This window comes from Micropterus dolomieu, linkage group LG21 (genome assembly GCF_021292245.1).
Source record: "Micropterus dolomieu isolate WLL.071019.BEF.003 ecotype Adirondacks linkage group LG21, ASM2129224v1, whole genome shotgun sequence".
Taxonomy (NCBI): Eukaryota; Metazoa; Chordata; class Actinopteri; order Centrarchiformes; family Centrarchidae; genus Micropterus; species Micropterus dolomieu.
The window spans coordinates 27,109,480-27,131,042 of record NC_060170.1 but is presented as its reverse complement, the minus strand read 5'-3'; the positions used below and the strand labels follow the sequence as shown (position 1 = coordinate 27,131,042).

The 21,563-nt window shown below is 41.2% G+C and overlaps 1 protein-coding gene across 4 annotated transcripts in view; it reads left to right on the top strand.

Annotated features, from left to right (window-relative positions):
- The first annotated feature begins 2,054 nt into the window (after positions 1-2,054).
- Positions 2,055-21,563, top strand: part of rtkna (rhotekin a) — a 58,369-nt gene continuing 38,860 nt past the window's right edge. For 2 of the 4 annotated variants that reach the window (XM_046035428.1, XM_046035431.1), the window contains exon 1: positions 2,055-2,457. In XM_046035428.1, the coding sequence (XP_045891384.1) occupies positions 2,347-2,457 (111 nt within the window). In that variant the 5' untranslated portion in view covers positions 2,055-2,346. Of the gene's footprint in view, positions 2,458-17,664; positions 18,206-21,563 lie in introns of those variants that run through there. The other 2 variants (XM_046035427.1, XM_046035429.1) reach the window with 2 other exon arrangements.

Genomic DNA, 21,563 nt, shown 5'->3' with positions numbered 1-21,563 from the left:
AGTACTGCTCCCCTCTGTGACTGTCTACCCCCTACTGACCAAAGCGGCATGAGGCGTGTAAACATAATCTGCATTTCACATAGTCCCTTCTAGGAAACAGACAGACAGCCAAGTGAGATCACATTGCTGCATGAGTTACAGCGCCTTCAGCTATTTACTCAAGCTCCCAACATCAACAAACATCCTGCTTTTTAAATAAAAGACTTGGGGGGGGGGGGGGGGGGGGGGGGATTAGAGAAACAGGGGCTGCAAAAGCCCCTTTCCCTTTTTCCATAGAAGCCGAGCACCAAACACTCCTTGCAGATATACAGTCATCATTACATGTTTAAGATTGTGGTGCAAACACCATTAACCCCAACAGAGGAGAGTGTGTGTTTTTTGAGACCGGAAAACATAAATTTGGACTATGAAGTGTAATTGGTAACACTGTTTATATTTTTCTCTGTTCCAAAGAAAACAAAGAAGTGACAAATAAACAGACACTAAAATTAGATTTTATTATTGGCAGACAGACTGCGGCATCAAGGCTGTTTATGATTCGGACAAAAACGAACAAAACATGCTCACCATCACATGATACCATGATGTTTGACAGTGGATTAATGTTAATTAAAGCACCTATGTTGTAAATAGTAGGAAAGTCACAGTGAACAATGGCTCGCAATTACACAACTCTGATGTAGACTTTATCTTAATGCATTGCTATCCAGCCTTGCATCACTAAAGGCTCTTTTACTTATTTAGGCTTTTGACTACCTTCTAATTAGCCTCTTGTATCAGTCGGTACAAAGCTGCGTGTGAGGATATGGTACGTTACTTACTTGAAACTTATAGAATGAGTTATAGAATCATGAGTTGGACGGCATCCCCTATGTGGATAAAATGTGCCTTCTTATAGGATTGGACTTAACTGCGTTGCTGCATTACCTTGTGTCATGAGGCTGGGACTTCCCAGCAGACCTCTGTCACTCTCTAAGTGAATGTGACCTCTGCCTCAGTGGGACCTGAATGACTTTCTGACCTTTCAAAATTCCACTCACAGCTGGTCCAGTAATGTCCTGGTGCCGCCACAGATTGTGACTCACATTCCTGCAGGATCTTCATGCTCTGTTGCGGATTTTCGTAAATATATTGTTATAGCCCCTACCCCCCACTTCACAGCCCCCTAGTAGGCTGCATTATTAGTATTAAGGAAATAGGAATTCTCAGAGGCCACAGAGTAGCACATAAGCATCACCTGAAACATACTGTACATTTAAAAAGCTCCTGGTCCTTTAATAGGCTGTTTTATTTAGTAACCTCTTTATGTAATAGGCTAAGAAGCCATGTGCTATTAACCTTATCAACCCAGCTCGACCCACTGGTGGATTCATCATTCCAAGGCACATTACTTGGCCAAACATCTCTTATATATTCATATGTATACATATGTATTCTGATGAAGACATCAAGCTTTCCAGTGATATCAAACCAGTCAGGCTGAACTTTATAGAAAAACAATAATTCAATGGAGTGGTCAGCCCATTAAACGGCATCTGTTTGAATATGTCACATAAGATAATAACTTGTATTTGTAAAGTACATTTCATAGATCTAATCATGATCAAATCTGAGCATGATATACAACTTAAATTAAGCACTGTGAATATTAAAGTGGTGATGACTTCTAAAGTGGATAATGACAACTTTAGAGTGCCTATGTTATAGCAGTAAGAAAACTTTATAAATTAAGTATGAACAAGACAAAATTCTTTCTTATACAATTAACCTAATTTAGATTAATGTCTTCAACATGTAGCTTAGCCTAAATTTTTGTTAGATGTTGTATGTTATATACCAGAATGAAATATTAAGGCCATGTGGTTCCTATGCTTTCTCTAGACTATGCTGCTGAATGACTTGCAGGAACAGGCCTACAACAGGCATCTCAGATATTGCAATAGTAAATCTCTACGGAGTGCACGTCATTCACCGCCTGTAGAGGTCTCCGTATACAGGACAAGGCAAAGTTAGGTCTCAGCTGCACCACATGGGGTTTCACCGTGTCACTGTTGGACGCAAAAGAGGGCAGTGTTTGGGAAAGTGTAAAGTCAGCTGTGAAAGAAGGATTTCCCCCCCTGTGCGTGGACTTGCTTCGGTTTCGTCTCCCACATCAAAAGAAACGCCAGTATTTGATTCTGGGTTTGCCTAAGTCTCTTGGGACTTTTCTCCGGTGGGGCCGTTGTGTGCCTCCTGGATCTGCGCTGGGCTGTTGGGCAGTTTTCGAAGCGATATTTGCGCTCAAATAAAGTTCAGCTAATACGGTGTTTTCAGGACTGTCTGTGAAGTTGCCAGAAAGCAGAGGCGATGTTTTGCCGAAATCAAACAGCGAGAGCAACCGTTGCCCGCGGCTCTGCCCTGGAAATGGAGATACGGCGAGGGAAGTTCAGAAAGAGCGTTTTCCTGGACACATCACAGGTAGAGACTAAGATTGTCCACCAGTTATCACCACCGTCTCATCTCTTACTCTCTCTCTCTCTCTCAATCACACACACACACACACACGCACAACAAACAAACACACGCACAGACGCACACATGCTATGGGGGATCTCTGTTTACAACTTTGACTGATCTCTCTCCCTCTGCAAACTAACTTATTTGGCACTTTAATCTTGCTCTGCAGGCATTTGCGTGTGTAGGCTGCCCTGTTTTGCTTTGTGCAATATTTTAATTATATTGCACCGGGGAACTGGGGCTGCATTCTCGTCCACAAATTAAAGCTCTTATTAATTTGCAGCATTTCTAAACTACTTTGCATTTTGCTCGATTCTAACCAGAATCCTATAATATTTCTACAGAGAGGTAAGAGTGTGTCTGTGGGACTCAGTAGTGGGTTGATAGTAAGCTAAATGCGCCTCACGTTATGTTCAGTCTCCCATGAAATTGTTTTAATAGCCTGTCCCTACATGGCACCTTCAGATGGTTATTGCATGACATTTGTTTGGCTCCTTTTTAATTTTATTTAAATAATTTTATTTCCATAATTTTGTTCCTTCCCATTTACACTTACCTTGTTCAACTGTTTCTTTGAATAACACTGCAAAATTTCAAAACTGCTCTTCTGCTAAGCACAGTGCTTGTGGACAGCCACCTGCAAGGGAATAGTCTAAAAGGGCTGCTTCCAAAAGTTGAGAACTAGGTCAGAGCTGTAGCTCTGTATCCCTCTCAGCTGTTTATCGCTGGATTAGAACTGGTCCTCTTCATGCATGTTTTCCTCTTCCTCTCTGCAAAGCTTCCATGTCAACATCTGCTTTATATTAGCCACTGTTTGTCGGCAGATCAGACAGGCTCAAAAGTGACTTCCAATCTAACCTCTAATTATATTTACTTACAGAGCATATTAATGCTGTCTTGATGGAACCTTCTACCTCTGTCTATCTCCTTTATCTCATCATTTCTCTCTCTTTCACACACAGACACACAAACACACACACTTTACTGTGAGCCCTGGGCGGTTTGCATATTACTTTGGTTTCACTTGAGAATGCCGGTATTTGGTTTTTCAGTCAGAAACATGTTTCTGTTTTAGGGATGTTTGCGTCTGTTAAATTAATACTACCTAAAACTAAACACACAATATAGATCTACACAGTTTTGATAAGAATTGTTTTGGTAATACTAGACAGATGTAAAAAAAAAAAATAAAAAAGACAGATGTGTGTGTGGAGTATGAGGGAGGGAGGGAGTACTCAATTGTAAGAGGATACTTAAGGAATATTAATGGTGCAATGTCGCAAATAGAAAAGATAGGGTATTAATTCTGTCTCTCTCCTTCTCTCTCTGAATCTCTCTTGCTTTTCCACTCTGTCCACACGTGTGTTCACGCGTACACAGTGTCAGCTTATGTGTATTAGTTGTTTATAATTCATGTCACAGTAAAGCATCACTACCCCAGGGCGGCCAGGCACACTCCATCACATTGATCTGCAGTCAGAATTATCCTGATCTGGTGTTCATATCTGACACACGAGCTGGGAAAGGCCTAAAACATGCAGCACCTCCTGTAGGTGCAGTACTGTTGATGGGGTTAAATCTGCACAGTATCTCAGGAGTGAATGATCTCATGTGTTTTTCAGATGAACTGATGATTGTGTACAGAGCGTACAAACAGTGTAAGCAATTTTCCTCAGAGGCATTGTGATAAGAGAGATAAGCAGTGACACATGGTCTTTTTTAGGCCGTGCAGGCATTCATTACTTATTTAACATAATATTTATTCATGTATTTATTTGGCCAGCGGGGTCGGGTGAGGGTGAGAGGAAACAGAAGTGTAAAGAGCACGACTGAGAAAAAATGAAAAGAAAAGGGGATAAAAAGCCACTGACCAGGCATATGCCAAGCCTTTACATTCATCTTTAAATGAAGCTTCACAGATATATCCCACCCCTAACTCATATTATCATCCCCTATTTAGTCTCTGTGTTACTTATTTATCAGGGTAAAGACTTCCTTTCTTATAACAACAACAATCATGGCTTCCTTAACTCTGTAATCTGTTCTCAGCTGGTTCTCATATATACAAGATTAATTTGTGTCCCTGCCCTTGCTGCCAATGCTAATGATCCTCTTTCAGAGACTGGGACTCTCCTCCGGCTCTGTGTTTTAGGGCTCTGTCAATGCCACTGTGGAACCAGTCTGTGGCATTTCAATGAAGCAGGCTACCTCACCGTGCAAGCACCCCCTTCTCACTGTGCCAAGGGATATCACATTTTTGTGTATGTGTGTGTGTTTATTTGAGGCAACATCTTAGTCTGTTATGTAAATATGTGTACTGGTATGTAATGGTGGCTTGTCTCAAATTTCAGTCAGTCAATGGTACGTTATCGGAGAACGAAATGCACAATGCTCAAGCAGCTGATAAAGACTCCTTTGTTGGTCTGAACCAAAGTGAGTACTGCCGACTTTGCCTTGCACACTCATTTGTATGTATGTGGGCAATGAAAATGTGAATTCGGTAGAGAAAAGATGCTGTTTAGGACTCTCCATGCCCCAGTGAGGCCATATTCAAAGCATGATTGTTGTTAAATGGACACGTGTAGTATCCTTTGAATGGAGTAAAATGGTAAAAAAAAAAAAATTTAAAAGTGTTTTAGTGTGCCTGGAGGCTGGAGGCAAATTAAGCCGGAAGCATGATTTAAATAAATAATTATAAATTAATTTAGAGAGTGCAGAACCAGACTTTTGGGAATTTCTGTGGACTATGTGCCTAATTATGGCAATCAGTTATGTAAATAAAATTTTGTATTGCTAGGCATCCAGGTTGATTTTCAGACTTATTATATCCTTGGCGAGTTATTGTTTCTGTATGAATATAATTCAAATGTCTCAGCATTATCTGGACAAGTCCTGACTGACAGTCTTTCTGGCTCTGTTCTGACTCCACATCCTCTGAGGTCCAGTGGTGCTGAATCATTCTGCTGTGTGCGTATCACAAATTGACAGGGTAATATGGTCAGAGAGTGGAAGGAGAATGGGAAACCGAGCAAACAATGACATGTTCATACAGCATTTGTTCAGAAATCCATTCTGCAGCCGTCCCGTAGATCCTCTGCCTGCTGCTCTCAGTGGGAGCAGAGAAGACATCTGTTTTCTACATCCCTCCTCTCTGATCCACAAGGCCACCAGTGTGTCTCTGCACTCTGCTCTGTCTCGGTTCTCGTCTGCTGTTTCAGCTGAAGCCACCCAGGCATGCAGTGGGAGCCTGGGCTAGTGTGGTTATTATTATGGAGGTGGGGATGGAATGTCCTCGATTTCAATGCTCCGACTCTGCATTATGTTTAACTCAAGGATGGTCCCTACTAGTCCACAACACTGTGGCTACAACCAGCTATGCACGGCCAGGAAGTGGTTATGTGTGTGTGATGACACACCCATCCACCCACACTCTCCCAGCCTGCAGGTCTCTGAATCTGCCATTAATTTGTGCTGAATAAAAGCTTTAACAGCTGTGGTTTGGTTGGTTTTGGTGTTCTGCCCTTCTCCACCCTGTAGATCTACACACTCTCACCCATAAGTGTCCAAACTGAACAAATTAGTAGCTTGAGTGACATTTTGGATACTATGGGTGTCCCCTTTGCTCAGCATATATACACCCACCCTTAAAAGAAGAATGTGTTGGTCAAACCAGTAATTTGTGTAACATGATGCAGAAGCTCCTATCAGAACTCTGTTCAGCTAGAGAAATGTTTCCCTGTTGTTTTTTTTTCTTCATATTATCATCTCTCAGGTATCAGGAATATTTTGCTTTTATCAGTGGAAACTGATGCATCCCGGTGTTATTTCCCCCAAGTCTGAGATATTGTCTAACTGATATGTTTTCTTCATATGCTCGGATGTATGGTTTATAGCCTCATGTTCGGCAACCTATCAGTGTGGCTTCTGTTAGTGTTTAATGTGGCCTGGCAGAAAACTGTGATGAACTAAGCCTGTTTATGTACGAAAATGTTTGCTCCTGACATCCACAGAGGGAAAGAGGGCGTATAGATGTTGCCAGGAAGATGTTTTTGCCAGCAAGAGGAAGCACTTCAGACCATGAACCCATTGAGAAAAGAGTTGCTTTCAAGGAATGCCAAAACTTCCCCCGAGTCTCCCTCTCAAGACAGCTCTGTGTACCCACAGAACAATGGGCCATCGCTGCTCTGTAGCCCAAACCAAGCCCTGTGCTGGGGCATGAAATGTTAGGCAAAGGGGGTCATTGGCATGGGGGTTCTTAGGAATGGATGCATTCTGCCACATTTCTTGAACAACAACAGTGTCAAAGTTGCCACATCTGGTCTCCATAGAGTTCTGTGAGAGTTATGATATGGAATTTCGATCCCAATTTAGTGCAGAGTACATCTTAAATCTGTATGAACACTTAAGTGTGTGTGTGTGTGTGTGTGTGTGTGTGTGTGGACCCTCAGGGCTTTTATGTCATGTTGAACACTGCAGGGGTGCAGGGGAGATGCCAGGGGAAAGTTTACCCCTTCTAAGAACCTTTCTCTCAAACAAAGCTCAACCACTGGAGCTTTCTGGTTGGAGGCTCCCTTGGTATGCTGAAGGATATTTTAACTAGCGAATGTTTAACTCTTTTTTTTATTACCCAGTCTTTGTGTATACGTCATTGTGGAGCACTGTTCCCACTCAGCCTCTCAGTGCTAGCACAAATGAGAAATTGTTTAATCTCAGTTTCTTCAAGCTGTGAGTAAAATTCAACCATGTCCTGCTATTGTTCCCATGGCAATAACTTGACTGTTTTGCCTAATAAGTTTGGTGAAAGAGAGAACAAAGCTGTATTGTTCAAATTAGGTATTTAATAAAGATTCTTACTTATTTCACTATTGAACTCACATTCTTTATCTTTTTAAGCAACAAGGCAAGGTTAGGTTGTAGTTTAATATTTAACACAATAGACTTATTGTTTGTAGGGGAATTTGATTTAAATCAAATGTAAATCACGTAATGTCCTTGCTGTTATACAGTAATAATCTCTTACCCCCCCCCCCCCCCCCCCCCCCCCCCCCCCACACACACACACACACACACTGGACATGATGGAAAAAACAATTAATGCTTGGCTTGGACATATAGTAAAATTAGCATCATAAAACTAAAATATGATTTTAATTTAATTCAAAACAGTTCATTTTTAGCATATTATTTTATTATAGTGTTCTCATGCCATGCAGATATCTACTTCCAGGTCCTCGTTGCTGTAAATGGATACAGAGTTGACTACCTTAGTGTGAGGGCTATACATGTTTTTATGCGTAAGTGTTTTGGCCTTGGAATGTGGTTAGTGGCTTGTGTCTCTATGTGGCAACTGGTGTCAGGGCGCAGTTTAACAGCTGAGGGTCTGTTGCTGATGTTGCAAGTGAACCCCACCCAACTACAGATACGGCACATTTTCTTGTATAGGACTTCACCCTGACCAAGGCGTCAATAGAGACAGCAAAGATAACAGTACAGTGCACACACACAGACACACACACACTCACAGAGGAAGTGAGTCATACAAACTGTTAGTATCCACTTTAGAGATGTGTGCATGTCCATGTATGCCAGCACATTCACAGCCCCCCTTACCATTCTGTGTTATGAATGAAAGCTGCTGTTTTGAACTCGTCATTAGTCAATCATGATAACTGCAGTTTGTCAGCCAGCCTCAGTTTCACATAAAAACACACACACACACACACACACACACACACACACACACACACACACACACACACACACACACACACACACACACACACACACACACACACACACCTTTAGACAGTGACTAAGCAGCAGTGTCTCCTTGAGTAAGGTCTGTTGCTCATTGTCAGACATAGACAGTCTTTGTTCACACAGTATGCGCTGTCCTGAGCGACGCTGTCACTGGCAGTGACTCAGTTAACAGACAAATGGAGAGATAGATGGAGGTGTCGTATTCAGTGGATGCTTTCCCGCTCCCCCAGATGGGAAACTTCCTCCGTGCATCACAGACTGTCTCATTCAGTTACTACCTTTGTTTGCAAAGTGGATAAAGCTTTTGAATCTGAGGAACCCAGATTGAATGACAGTAAAATGTGTGATGATGACAAAGAAACATACGGGCATCATGGCGAACCTAGGTGAGCTAGCAACTCACGCTAAGCCCTCGGCCAGAAATCATGGGGTAGTTTTTGACCAGAACTCGTGTTTTGAAGCCAAGGTAAAGTCTTTTATTTCAGCCATAGATCTGGATAAACTCATCCATGCTTTTATCTCCTCCCGTAACTCCCTTTATGTCTATCTCAGTCAGAAAATAATTCACCACCTACAATTAGTTGAAAATGCTGCAGCTCGACTTGTTGCAAAAAATGTGACCATATCACCCCAGTTTTAGCATCCTCGCACTTGCTGCCTGTTTCTTCTAGTCACTTTTAAGGCCTGGCATGGGCTGGAACCTTCATATATTTCTGAGCTCTTATCCCCCTAGGAGCCAGGTCGCAGACTGATACCCTGGGCGTTGTTTGCTAATCCTAGTCTAGGCTAAAAACCAAAGGAGACAGGGCCTTTGTTGTCAGGGCCCCTACACTCTGGAACAGTCTACCAGAGAAGATCAGGCACCAGAGTTTGTTACTGGTTTCATTTCATTTCTTAAGACACATTTATACAAAAAAAGCCTTCAAAGCTTGATGTGTATTTTATTTTTTCACTATTTTTATATTGACTTGTTTATGTTTTTATTGATTGATTATATTCCCTTGACTGTACATTGACTTCTTCTATGTTTTATATATTCTTCGTTATACACCACTCTGTTAGATACTGATTTTTGTTTGACTTGTTCGACCCTGTATTGAAAAGTGCTATATATATAACATTTAAAATTATTATTATTATTAATGCTGCAGGTAAACTATCAGCTGTATACCTGCTTCCTGCCTCTGTGAGCTTTGACATCATTCCACTGTTTCATTCTCCCCAATCTATCATCTTCAATGCCTCCCTTCCCCAGGAGAACCCTATTATGTGGGCCACACCACTTCTGGGCTAACCCACTTTCCTGATCCAGATTACATAGAGGATGTCCTCTTTTGTCTTTACTTCTAGACAGACGTAGAAGATTGCTGTTTGTTTTATGTCCCTTTATCTCTAAATCTATTTTCACTGTTCATCTTTGTATACACACCGCACCAGAGACCATAACCATAACCTATCGGGGGCTAACAGACTATAAAACAGATATTGACTGCCTCATGCCAAAGGTATCTTCTTCCTGTGAACATAAGACCCCCACTGCGTATTCTTCTGTTAAACATTGACAAAAAGACACACACACACACACACACACAGATTACAATGTGCGGTTTCATTTACAGTCACAGACACTTGTTGTCAGCCACTTTTGACTTGTCACACCGGGCTTAGAAACATGAGAGGCTTTGTCTCTATGTGGGAAAAATGCCATTCTCTGACAAACATGCTGTGCTGAACACTTGCAAATGGTTGCAAATGCTGGCATTTATGTAACTGTGTGTATTTTTCACTTTTCTTCTTCTTCTTATAAAACTTAATGGAATTATCAAAATTAAGGAGACTGGTTTGTCTCTCTTTCACCCCTTGTAAAGTAACACACAAAGCAGACATGTCTGTATTTTGTTACATTTTGTATGGACATGCAAACCAAACAGGTCAACGGTGAACTACAGTTGAAAATATTGGTAACACTTAGCTATAAGTTACCATAAACCCAGATAGGCAGTGAGAAAAAGTCACCTTGCGCTCTTTGTGATTTCATTACACCACTGTGTGCTCTAAGTATAGCCTGTAACTTCACCAGGGACACGTGATTAACCTTCAATTCCACACAAATATGGGGCATGTCTGTGTCAACCCACTGTGCTACATGTTTTCCAATGTTCTTTCTATTCGAGCACCTTATCTCATTTTTTTCTGGACAAAGAGGCTTTTTATCCCTTGCTCCTATACACCACATAACTACCGGAGTTTATTGTGAAATGGAGTCAGGGCCTCTCTTTCATACAGAGGAATGTACTGTGAAAGGAATCGATTCTGTTCTTAGAGGTGTGTGTGTGTGTGTGTGTGTGTGTTTTATGGTGGGTAGTTGTGTTGTGCATGCCTGTTCCTGCACTGATTTGGACTATTGTTTTCTTTTCATGCAATCGCACTGTGTTACAGAGTGATGAGTTCAAGCTAAGTCACCTACATGCCTGCTGTGAGCTGTGTGTAATAACCAGGAAATGTAGGTGTTTATTTGATTGATGCAGGTATTGTATTGCAGTTCTGTCCTCAAACTGCTCTTTTCTACCAAATAATTTAGTGCAGCATTGAGTCTAAATTCAAAACTGTATCTTAGATGAAAGGACATTTTTTGCAGTGTAGCCTGGCCAGGAGATCCCTGAAAGTGTTTGTGGTAAGGAGAGGGCAAAGGGGCACAACCACCAATGATGTTGCTCTCTGTTCTGATGATGCCGAGCAGGTGTTTGACTTGATGAGAGCAGATGGGTCTATTATGCATGTCTGCCTTCCCCACATGCTGCATAGTGTACTAGTTCCTGCCAGCATGCCTGTGTTTTAATGTGTTTGTTTACTAGGCCCAGTGGCAGACGGTGTGGTGTCAGATCTTGTTGTATTGTTGTGTTGTTCCTGCTGTCTCAGCAATTACTTTTAATCGTGTCTGTCACTAGTTTTCCATTATTGCCTACCTCAAGAAAAAGAAAGAGATCAGCTTGTCCAAATGTTCACTCAGGTGGATTTGGAGGCTTAATCACCCATACTGTAGGTAGAAATTATACTGTGTTTCCTTTAAGAACCATTCCTGGAGATCACATTGACATACAACCTAATTAGAGCTGAAACAATTAGTCATTTAATCAGTTAGTCAGAAAACTAAAAATTGTTCTTATCAATTCTGATAATGGATTGTTTAAGTCGTTTGTTAGGCAAAAAATGCCAAGTATTTGATGATTTAATCTTCTTAAAAGTGGGCATTTGCTGCTTTTCTCTGTTTTATGTCATTGTAAACTGAATATCTTAAATTTTGGACTTGGTTAAAACATTTGAGCTCTAAGAATGTTTGGTGGCCATTTTCTTTTACCATTTTCTGACATTTAATAGACTAAAAGACTCCATATACAGCACAGTACATATACAGTATGGGAGCACATTATACACGTTTTATCATATGCAGTATGTATTTTGAGTTCAAAATTCTATGTGTACTGCATGTATATGCAATCCAGACTCAGCTCTCACTAGGGGATTCCCCAAATGTAGCTATCCAGTCAGATGAGAAAAACAACTGACTAAGGGATGTTTGCGGCTGATGATTTGGGTGTAATTTTTAACTCAAATATGTGTTCTTGGAAGCAAGACAATAAAAATTATCACCAATAAAATTTTTTATTAAATGGCAATTCAATGACATGAATGGTTTGTGCGTGTTTACATGATTTTCAGTACCATGTTCAGTCAATTACCTCCTTAGACTGTCTTCTTCCCCGCTCTTAGCTAGCCCAAAATCAGTAACCTTTAAAGATGTTATGCTTGTCAGTTTGAGATATGGTCCCTAATGTCTTCTCTGCCGATGTTTAGGTTTTCATATTGTTTCTGCAGATGTTTACATTTGTGGCTTCTGTCTTAGATTTTACCCAGACAGACTTTTACTGCAAACAGCAGTCTATTGGTGTGAGCTCTACTAAAAACATTTATGACAGTCTGGTAGAAGTGACCACACAGCAAATAAAAGTGCAGAATTTCATGCTTTTTTTAAAGCCTGTCTGTTTATATATGGATCAATGAGTTTTGTGTCTGGCTTTCTCTTCAGTGCTCACTCTCATGTCTGTGGAGCTCATCTTTGTCATGTCTGGTAGAGCTTGGAGAGAGATTTGAGCACATTACCTTCTCTAACATTATTTCTCTTTCTTAGTCTCGTCTCGTTAGAATTTTATAATTTTACATGGACACACATTAAATTAATGTCTTTTTATTATTACTGCTATGATTATTATTATTATTATTATTATGAGCTACTAAAGTACTATGCAACCTATCTGACTTTTAAATTGTGTTTCACATGGTGACACATTTTGCTGTGTTGCTGTATCTGCTCTGCAGAGGGAGCCATTGTTCCATGTCAGATTCTGCAGGAGCTAAGATGTACCTTTCTCTCCTCTTATTCCCCTTTCCCTGACAGAGTTGACATTCACTTTATATTCACCTTATACTCATTAATAGTAAGTTAATTTACATGTTCACACTCACATTTTTAGCAGTAGTAAATAGTAAATGAATTGCCTTAGTGTACATATCCTCTTAAACCCATACATACCTTCCTCTGATGTTGCACAGCCTGCACCCCTGGGGGTAGAAATCAATGGAGATGAATTGCCTAACGAGTACATTTCTCTTTCACTGAGTTCCCCAGTTCTTCAGAGTGATGAGATGCTGCAGTCCCCTGTGAATGGCTGAGGTAGCGTTCCTGAAAGTTAGTAATTATTCTGGGAAGCAACCAGAGTGCTCTGCTTACACCTGACATGCTGCTCCACTGTCTGTATAGATATGTGTGTGTGTCTGTGTATAACTGAGTATTTGAGCATGTTTTTCCTTTATAGGTAAGAGTACAAGGGTTCATGTTGAGAAATAAGATGGCCTCTCAAACCAGGTGTGAAAAAGACTCCTTGTTCTGTCATTGCTGTGTGATTTGGCAGGCTACTCCCCCAGCTTTTCTAAGCTAATCCATAGACTGTGACACACACATCCTTTTTTTCAATATGGGATTTCCAGTAGAACAACACCAGCTGCATGATTTGTGGGTCCACGTCCTGCATCTCTAATCTTAAAGTAGAAGTTAGATCAGACTGAAAGTGATACACCTAATAACAAGGTAGACCGTCAATGAGATTTACAGTGTCATTACGCTGTGTCTCTGTCTCTGTGTCTGAGTTATGAGTGCATAGCTGTCAGCACTGGTTTTTCATGCTCTAAAACTGAGAACTGACCTCCAGGGGGATTTCTCTTACGATACGTCTGGTTTCACAGCTCGTCACACGCTGCTGTCGTCGAGTGAAACAGATGTGACCCTGTGCCTGCCGCAACACAGCCATGTAATTGAAGTCCTGTGATATTAAATTTTTTATTTTCAGTAGACTGACTTGCCGGTTTGTGTGTCTGTTTCTGTGTTCATCAGAAAATGTTTCTCCCTGTAACTGTGCACAATCACAGAAAGTTAAATTTTATCTTTCGTCTTTCTGAAGTCACAAAAATTAAAGACCTTTGTGAACATTCCTCTTATTTATGACACATGTTACAGGAACAGATTTGTAACATGGTGCTTTGGCAGATCCCATTTTCAGTGTGCAACTATTAATCAGTTGAAAGATAGCTCTTTTTCTCTCAATGTCCCTGTGCCCTGTCTGAAAAAGCTCTGTAATAGGTCTTATTTTACTTCTTTGCCCTCTGTGTGAAAAAAATATGGAGGATGAATGTTTGGGATGCCGCAATCAGACAATCAAACCTTGATCATTTTGACACACTTTTGCCACAGTTTAAATGTGTTTGTGTGTATGTGTGTACTATGTTCACATGGTTCAGAGTGTTTGTATATGTCTGTTTATGCCTGGTTGTCTATTTGTGTATCTAAGTGTAGGTTTGTCTCTGTGTACGTATGTCTCTCTTGGTGAGTGGGAGTCGTGGTGTGGGTGCGGTTCAGTTTTCAGATTGGGTCTCGATGACAGTCAGGGTTCTTTGTTGTGGTTTGGAGCCCGGCTGGCCTGGGGCCCTCTCCTGTTTCCTTGCCCTGTTCTGCTGCCACACTGTGCTTTTAGACTACAGACAGCTTTTAACCTTTACCACGGACTCTACAGTTTTGAAGATGAATACGGTGTTGCTATGTGAGGTGATAAGAGAGTGCTGATTAGAAGCTGAAAATCGCATTTGTTTGATAGTCATCAGTTTGTTGGATTTTCTTTACACTCCCCAGACTATCATCTCCTTAGAGTTCTTTTTGGCTTATAGTAGACTGCCTGTCTGAACCGTGGGCATATTCTGTGTTCTGAAGCATATGGAGTCTGGCGATATTAAAGGATGATTGTGATTTATTGCAGCTAGGGTCTTATTTTCATAGGTTTTGCCTTTGTCCCTATCGGTAATGATGACAGTCAATTCTCCAAGTTAATTGCTGAGATCATAATTTCTTATTACTAACATTTCAGGTGGACTTACTTTTGGTTTCCAAATAATCTGGTTTAGATAATCTGGCTGAACTGTTGGCTTGTATATAACCTTTTTTATCATCTGAAAGCTTGTTTTCTTACCCCATCAGACTTTCTCTATTCCTAGATCTGGCAAGCACTTCGGTAAGTAAGGCATTAAAGCTGCAAATTGTATGCAGTCCATTTGTCTTGATAGCCTGTCCTTCCGTCCACACTTCACTGCCCAAAACATCACCATTGCCCACCTGACTGACCAACAACTTTTAGTCTAGTAACTTTAGTCTTTTAAAACCCTTTCTTTCCTCCACATCAAGAACTACATATAAAACATTTGTCTGTAAAATCTCTTTGGCGCAGCACCACTGGCTGTCCCAGTTACCCTCAGCTACGACTCCAGCCTTTTCATTCCTGCTGATTAGGTGTATGGACAGGAAGTTTTCCATATTCCTCTACACATCCGTTCAGAAACAAGAAATGCACCGGCTATTGTCTTAAGAGCAGTTCAGGCCCCTTGAAACCTATTACGCAAGAGTCAGCGGGGGGGGCAGATTTTATCCACATTTTCTAGTCTTTTCATAGAACAAGTACTTCCTGTTGGTGTTCTGTTTTCCTTATCCTCCCTGTTTTGATCAGACCTCAGAGTTCGTGGTTGGATTAACTGATTTTGTAATATATTGGTTTCACTCCTCCCTCGTGGCAGCCAATTAGCACATCTGGCCCACTACAGTCAGACCAAGCATTTAGACACAAACTGCTAATCCACCCATTAGTAGGTAGGTAATCACCATTTAACATAATAAAATCCCAGTCAGACCTAAAGCTGTCTCCACTAACCACTGCTATCTTTGAATACCTGAGTTTGCCTCGTCCTCAGTGGCACCTGGCCAAGAAGCAGCACTGCTCTGTGTTTTAGCTATAGCCGGCACGCCTGCCTGCCAGCGTGCCCTGTCATTGAGATAATAACCTGTTTTTGTTCGGCCTCTAGGCTTTTGTCATAAGGTGTCAGTCTTTGTGTTTTCTGCAGGGAGATTTACCTGCAGCATGTTCTGCTTCAAGGAACTGCTGCTGTGTAATAGAGAGGCTAACGAAAGACTAAATGGATTAAGCGACGTTGGAATAATAAATAGTTGTCCTGTTGTTTGTTCATTCTCTAAAGAATACATCCATGTCTGTCAATAATAAAGTGAGAACAGCTGTAAGAAAAAGTTTATGACTTCATTAAAGGAGTTAAACCTGTTTTAACACAATTCAGTATAGTGTTTAAGTTCTTTTTCAGCAAATATTTTTCCAGTTTTGCAGCATGCCAGATTGACTTTAAGAGGGGATTGAATAAACATGAATCTGCACACGGTGGACTGTGAATCGAATGCATGCACATACTGTATATGAAAAAAAGTCCCAGAATGTTTTGTGAGCACCCATAACCCTCCCTCTGTGCAATCACCTCAACTATTTCTCTTTCCACCTCAAGAACAATACATTTCTTCTCTTACTGTGTGTATGTTGGTGTCTGCGACAGATTAAGCAAGTGATTTAAACTCTCGAGGCTGGAAGCTTTTGTTGGGGAAATGACCCGGCCTGCTACTGGCACCCGTGGCTACTCTCCTTCTTTCCTCTGAGGTGAAAGGGCTTTTACAGCTCCTTTGTTTTCACTGTCTGCCTGTGTGAAAGACTTTACAGCACATGATTCAAAGTGCCAAATGGGCATGTATGTGGCGAGGGGTGGTCCCAAAAGTCATGTCAAAGTGACGTCCATCAAAACAATCACCCTGATACTTTATTTACTTCACTGTAAGAAGTGATCTTTTTCCTCATGATGAGCTCTTGAAATCAGTTAGTGACTCTCTGAAATCGCCAGGCCCCCTATTGTGCTGGAGAGGACAACGGGACAAATGTTTGGGTTTCTCTTCTGCTACTTGATGTTTATGTTCTCAAGAGCAAAGGCACATTGGCTGTAAGCCACTTTTCCCAGAGGACAGAAGCGGAAACATCAGTACTGTTTATGACTGAAAGACACATGGAGTAAACCTTTGGATTCTCTTGTTTTGAGGACAGAGGAAACTGGCCAACAAACAGCTGGAGTGGTGGGAAAGGCTGTCAATGCCCTGACACGACTTTAAATGTCTTGTATTTTCAAAGTAGGGAAACATTTTCTTCTTTAAAAACAACTTTCTCATATTTTGTAGCATCTAACTTTACCCAGCACAGAGTGTTAAGTTGACTTGACTTTTGGGAACCTATGTTTTTGTTTGATATGCTAAGATTTGCCAGGACCAACATAAATGAATATTTAAAACGTTATGTGATAAAAGATTTAAAAAGATCTGTGCTATGAAATATGTATTTGAATTTGCCAAATGACACTGACCCTGTGACCTACTAAGGCACATATTTCCTTCTTCAAATATCTGGCTTTCAGATTTTTTTAACAACAACACAAAGTTGCATCTGGATGAATGTTTTCCATTTTGTTTTTTAAAAATGTATTTAAACTAAAACTAAAACCGAAGTGTGGACTGATATAATTTAACTAATGCACTATATCTAGACTTTTTCTGATCAAGTTGGTGTTACAGATAATATCACTGGGTGTTCATTTTCACTCTTGCCTCTTCACATGAACAGCGCCAGCCGACACGGTTATAATTTATCCATTTATTATCAAGCCAGTAAAAAGAACAAAGCTCCCCACTCGCTATGCTTGTGTGGTGGTGTGGTATTTGCTATTTGTTTGTTTAAAGGGGCGTGGGGTCTGCTGCAGTGATCTCTTCTTCTATTTTCCCTCTTTCTTTTTCTTTTTAGAAAAAAGTTCATTACTATCACCAGAGGCGCGTCGTAGGGGTTAATTTAGCGCCTAGGCAGCGTCAGGGCGCACACAGTGGACTAGTTGTGTCGATCACTCCCGCAGAGGCGATGCCCTTTTGTGGAGAGGTCTCTTGTCACACAGAGGACAGACTGCATTCACAATCGGGACACAGGGACACAAAGAGAAGAACTGCATTTTAAAAGGATCCATTCTTTCCCCGCTACCGCTGGGTGTTGACTGTGGGTGTTTAAGAGGATCTTTGTTGCCCGGAGAAAAGTAGAGAAGAAGAATACGCGCTGTGAACGGGTTTGGGGTATTTTTTATGCACAAGGTTACTACGGTGCAGCCCATGCTTTTATGCACACCACATCTGTCTGTTTTCCCGGAGCGACCAGTCTTGTTTTGGATGAGGATCGGAACTTTTACGCATTGTTTTACGCGCTGATTGTACGAGTATCGACTGGACAGCACACTGTCATAATGAACTTTATCTCCCCGGTACCTGCGGGGTAGCGGTTTTAACCAGATCATTAACTCCAAGAAGACGTTTTTTTTGTGGATATCTTCCTAAAGGATGCCAGTTGATAAACTCGCAAATATGGAGGAAAAACTCTGGATATTGGAGGACCTCAATATGATGTACATCCGTCAGATTGCACTAAGTTTACAGGTAAACGTTTACTTCAATTTCCAGTTTATCCTCTGCACGCATTTTTGTTGCTCTTATAAGCAGTGTTGACATCAGTTTCTACACAATATCAAAGTTGTGGGGTGTGTCAGTGGGAGAGGTGTGTTTGATCATGTCTCAGGCTCTTTTACTTTTGTTTTTCTTGATTGGTTGACTATCTACCCTGAATACAAGCAGGCTCACTAATAACTGAAAAAAAATCAGACTTGTGTTTCCTCCCTAAGGTAAAGTGCATCACTGTTAGCTGACTGAGTCTGCAGCTGTGCTTTGGGTGTTCTAAAGCTTGCAGAGGGGTTGGTTGAAGAATTTTCTGTGTGACAAACAAGTCGAGCTGACAACAGTGTGGTCTCCCCCTTTACTGATGGCAAAGCTCCCACTGACAGCAACCAGAAAACAACACTGTATGCTATCCGTCTCTCTGTGTCTCCCCTTCCAACAAGTTCACACACAGTCCACAGCTGCACATATGGGCCTCATAAGTCCTTGTGTGTGTGTGTGTGTGTGTCTGTGTGTGTGTGTGTGTGTGTGTGTGTGTGTGTGTGTGTGTGTGTGTGTGTGTGTGTGTGTGTGCGCGCGCGTGTGTAAGCTAGTATTGAGTTCTGAGAAAGGATGTTAATTAATGTTATATCTCACCTTTTTTCCAAATCTCCGCCATCTCTGTCCCTTTAAATTTTTCAGAGGAAATATCTCAAAAATGTGCCTTTTTCATTCTGAACAGAGTTGAAAGGAAGAGGAGACACATGGCCACTGGAAATGTTACAGGAATTTCAAAAGGAAATTCTAATATGCTTTACTTTATGGCCCCATAATCTGAAAAGATATTGGCTGTCTGTGCTGCAGCTGTTTAGAGGTGTAAAAAGCAGGCTGTTTCTTTCTCACAATGTCAACTGGAATCTATTCGAAAAAGCCTTCAGCTGTGTGACCCAGGGGCTGTAAGAGAGATGATATCACTCACTGGTGTGTTGTACCTGCTAGAAGTCTGGCATCATCTTCATGTGTGAGGTGTTTCTTTGTTTATCTACCTGTGCCAAGTGCCACAGAGTGTGCCAGGTGTCTGACCTTTTATCACATAAGAGACACGTGATTATGAAATAACACACATTCCTGCCAAGTTCAGCTTGTGTCAAGCCTAGTCTATTCTCTGTTTGGGATGTTATGTTTTGGAAATGTTGGTCTATTTTTGAAACTCTCGTTAAACTTTAAAGCCACCAGCACTCAAGGGTACAGTATAAAAAAGGTTCCCCTGAGGCTTTCACAGCACCTATAGCCTGATAAATCAGCTATCACAAGGTATTATTTACCAACAAGCTGACAGGGCAATAGCTTGTTAGATCCTGTCACAGAGCCTCCTTTGATGAAGAAACTTGTTTACAGCTCAGACATAGACTGGAAAGTGGTACTTTGTCGGAATATTGAATCAAGGGCATTATGGTGGAATGTAGTAACAGGCTTTTCTGTCTGAAGACCTTTGTGCGTTTAAGCATTTTGTTGTCTCCGTTCCAATTTTATTTCTGCAAATGCAATTTGCATGGGTACGAGTGCATAATAACAAGATGATGGGCCCTTATTAAGCCCTGTGGAGGAAAAACTTCTACTCCTTCACAGGGTGTTCAACAGTCAGGGTCGGCTGCAAGAGGCATTTCTCTGCAATAACCAGGTTGAATTTCAATTTGTTTGATACAAAGTTGTGCTCGTCTTCAACTCAGTATTCAGAGTATTTTTGCTGGTAAACACTCACTTGTTTGCTTACTCACTCAGTCATCCCCTCTTCTCCCTCCCTCCATGTCTCCTCTGGCTGGGTGGGTTTATGAGACAGGGATTCTTTGTATGTGGCTGAGCTGCACGGCCCACATTCTAACTGTAATTTCTGCTATGGATATTTTTTTGTTCTAGGGTTTTTCACAAATGTCCTGTTGGGTCATCACAACTTGCAGTTATTACACTGTAAACCCTTTCTTTTGTTTTTACCTGCAGCCACATATAACCGAAAGCCACTCCCAAACCATGCACACACACATACAGAAATACAACTAGTTTGTTACTGTTTTTCGGCACTGGTCCTTTCAGAAGATAAGGGCATTTGCCATTTAAAAAGAAAATTAAAAAGTGAAAAGATCATGCCCTCAGGTACCAGCATTCCTCGAGCATGTATAATTGCTGTGTCAGGAGGGGAGAGAGAGCAGCCATTGTGTTATTTTCAAGCTCAGTTGGAAGTAACTTTTCTGCTTGTCAGGTTTAAACAAGTCTGTTATAAGAGGAATTACTGCATTCTTGGCTCCAGTGCACTTGTTTTCTTTCGTCTCTTATGAGGCCCATAAGAGAGTCAATGCAGTGATTTATCTTTAGTCACATGCAAAGTGTAAAAAGCATTTTGCCCACAGAATACAGGAATCCCCTCAAAAGAGAGGTGGCTGATGGGAAATAGGAAATGGTCCTTTGCAATTACTGTTTCCCACCGGGGGTGACAACATGATGTCACTGACCCTCCCTGCCATGAATATACATTTACGCACAATTTCCTGTCACTACAGATCCGGATACAGAAAGAGTTTGTTTTTTATTTGTTTTGCCCCCATGTTGTTCTTCTCCTGTCCTGGTCCTCAGCTTTCTTCAGGCTATGTCCCCCCTGTCCAGTCCCCTTCTCCACATTGATAGCCCAAGGGCCATAGATGGACACTTAATCCCTGGTCTAACTTTAGCCTTCTGACTGGCCTTGAATACATGGATCGTGGCTTTGCCCAAGTTAAATGTGGACATTTGTTAATAGGTTTCTGGGGTCATTCATTTTTTCCATGTTATAAAAAGGCAGGATTTGTTTTGAGCATTTCATTCTGTAAGTCAGTCATTGTTTGTGAAAGTACAATACTTTCTCTGTGTGTGAGTGTGTATGTGCTCTACTGAGCTACTGGGTGCAGCATCAAGCTGCTATAGCTGGCTGCTACTGATATCATCTGTTCGAAGTTAAAAGAGATTCCCTTTTTGGTTTCAGCTGCAGTTATTGTATTTGTTGAGGTATTAGGATCCATTGTTATTTGTTGAACCTGTGGAAAACACAAACAGGGGAGTGTAGCTAGATATAAATTTGTTATAGAGAAACAAAGTTCATGATTTCTGTCTGTCAGAACTATCTGATATACAAGTAAAAGCTTAAAATCCAAAGCATTCACATGTGTCCAGGCCCTTTTAAATTTTAGATTACCGCCAAGCAGCATTTACTTAATGCTTTTTGATCCTTCATGGTTATTATGCTAGTAATCAGGCAGATGAATTACCACTCACACTCGATCACTGTCAACCTGTGCACGGGGGGGGGGGGGGCATGGGGGGAAAGGGGGGGGAC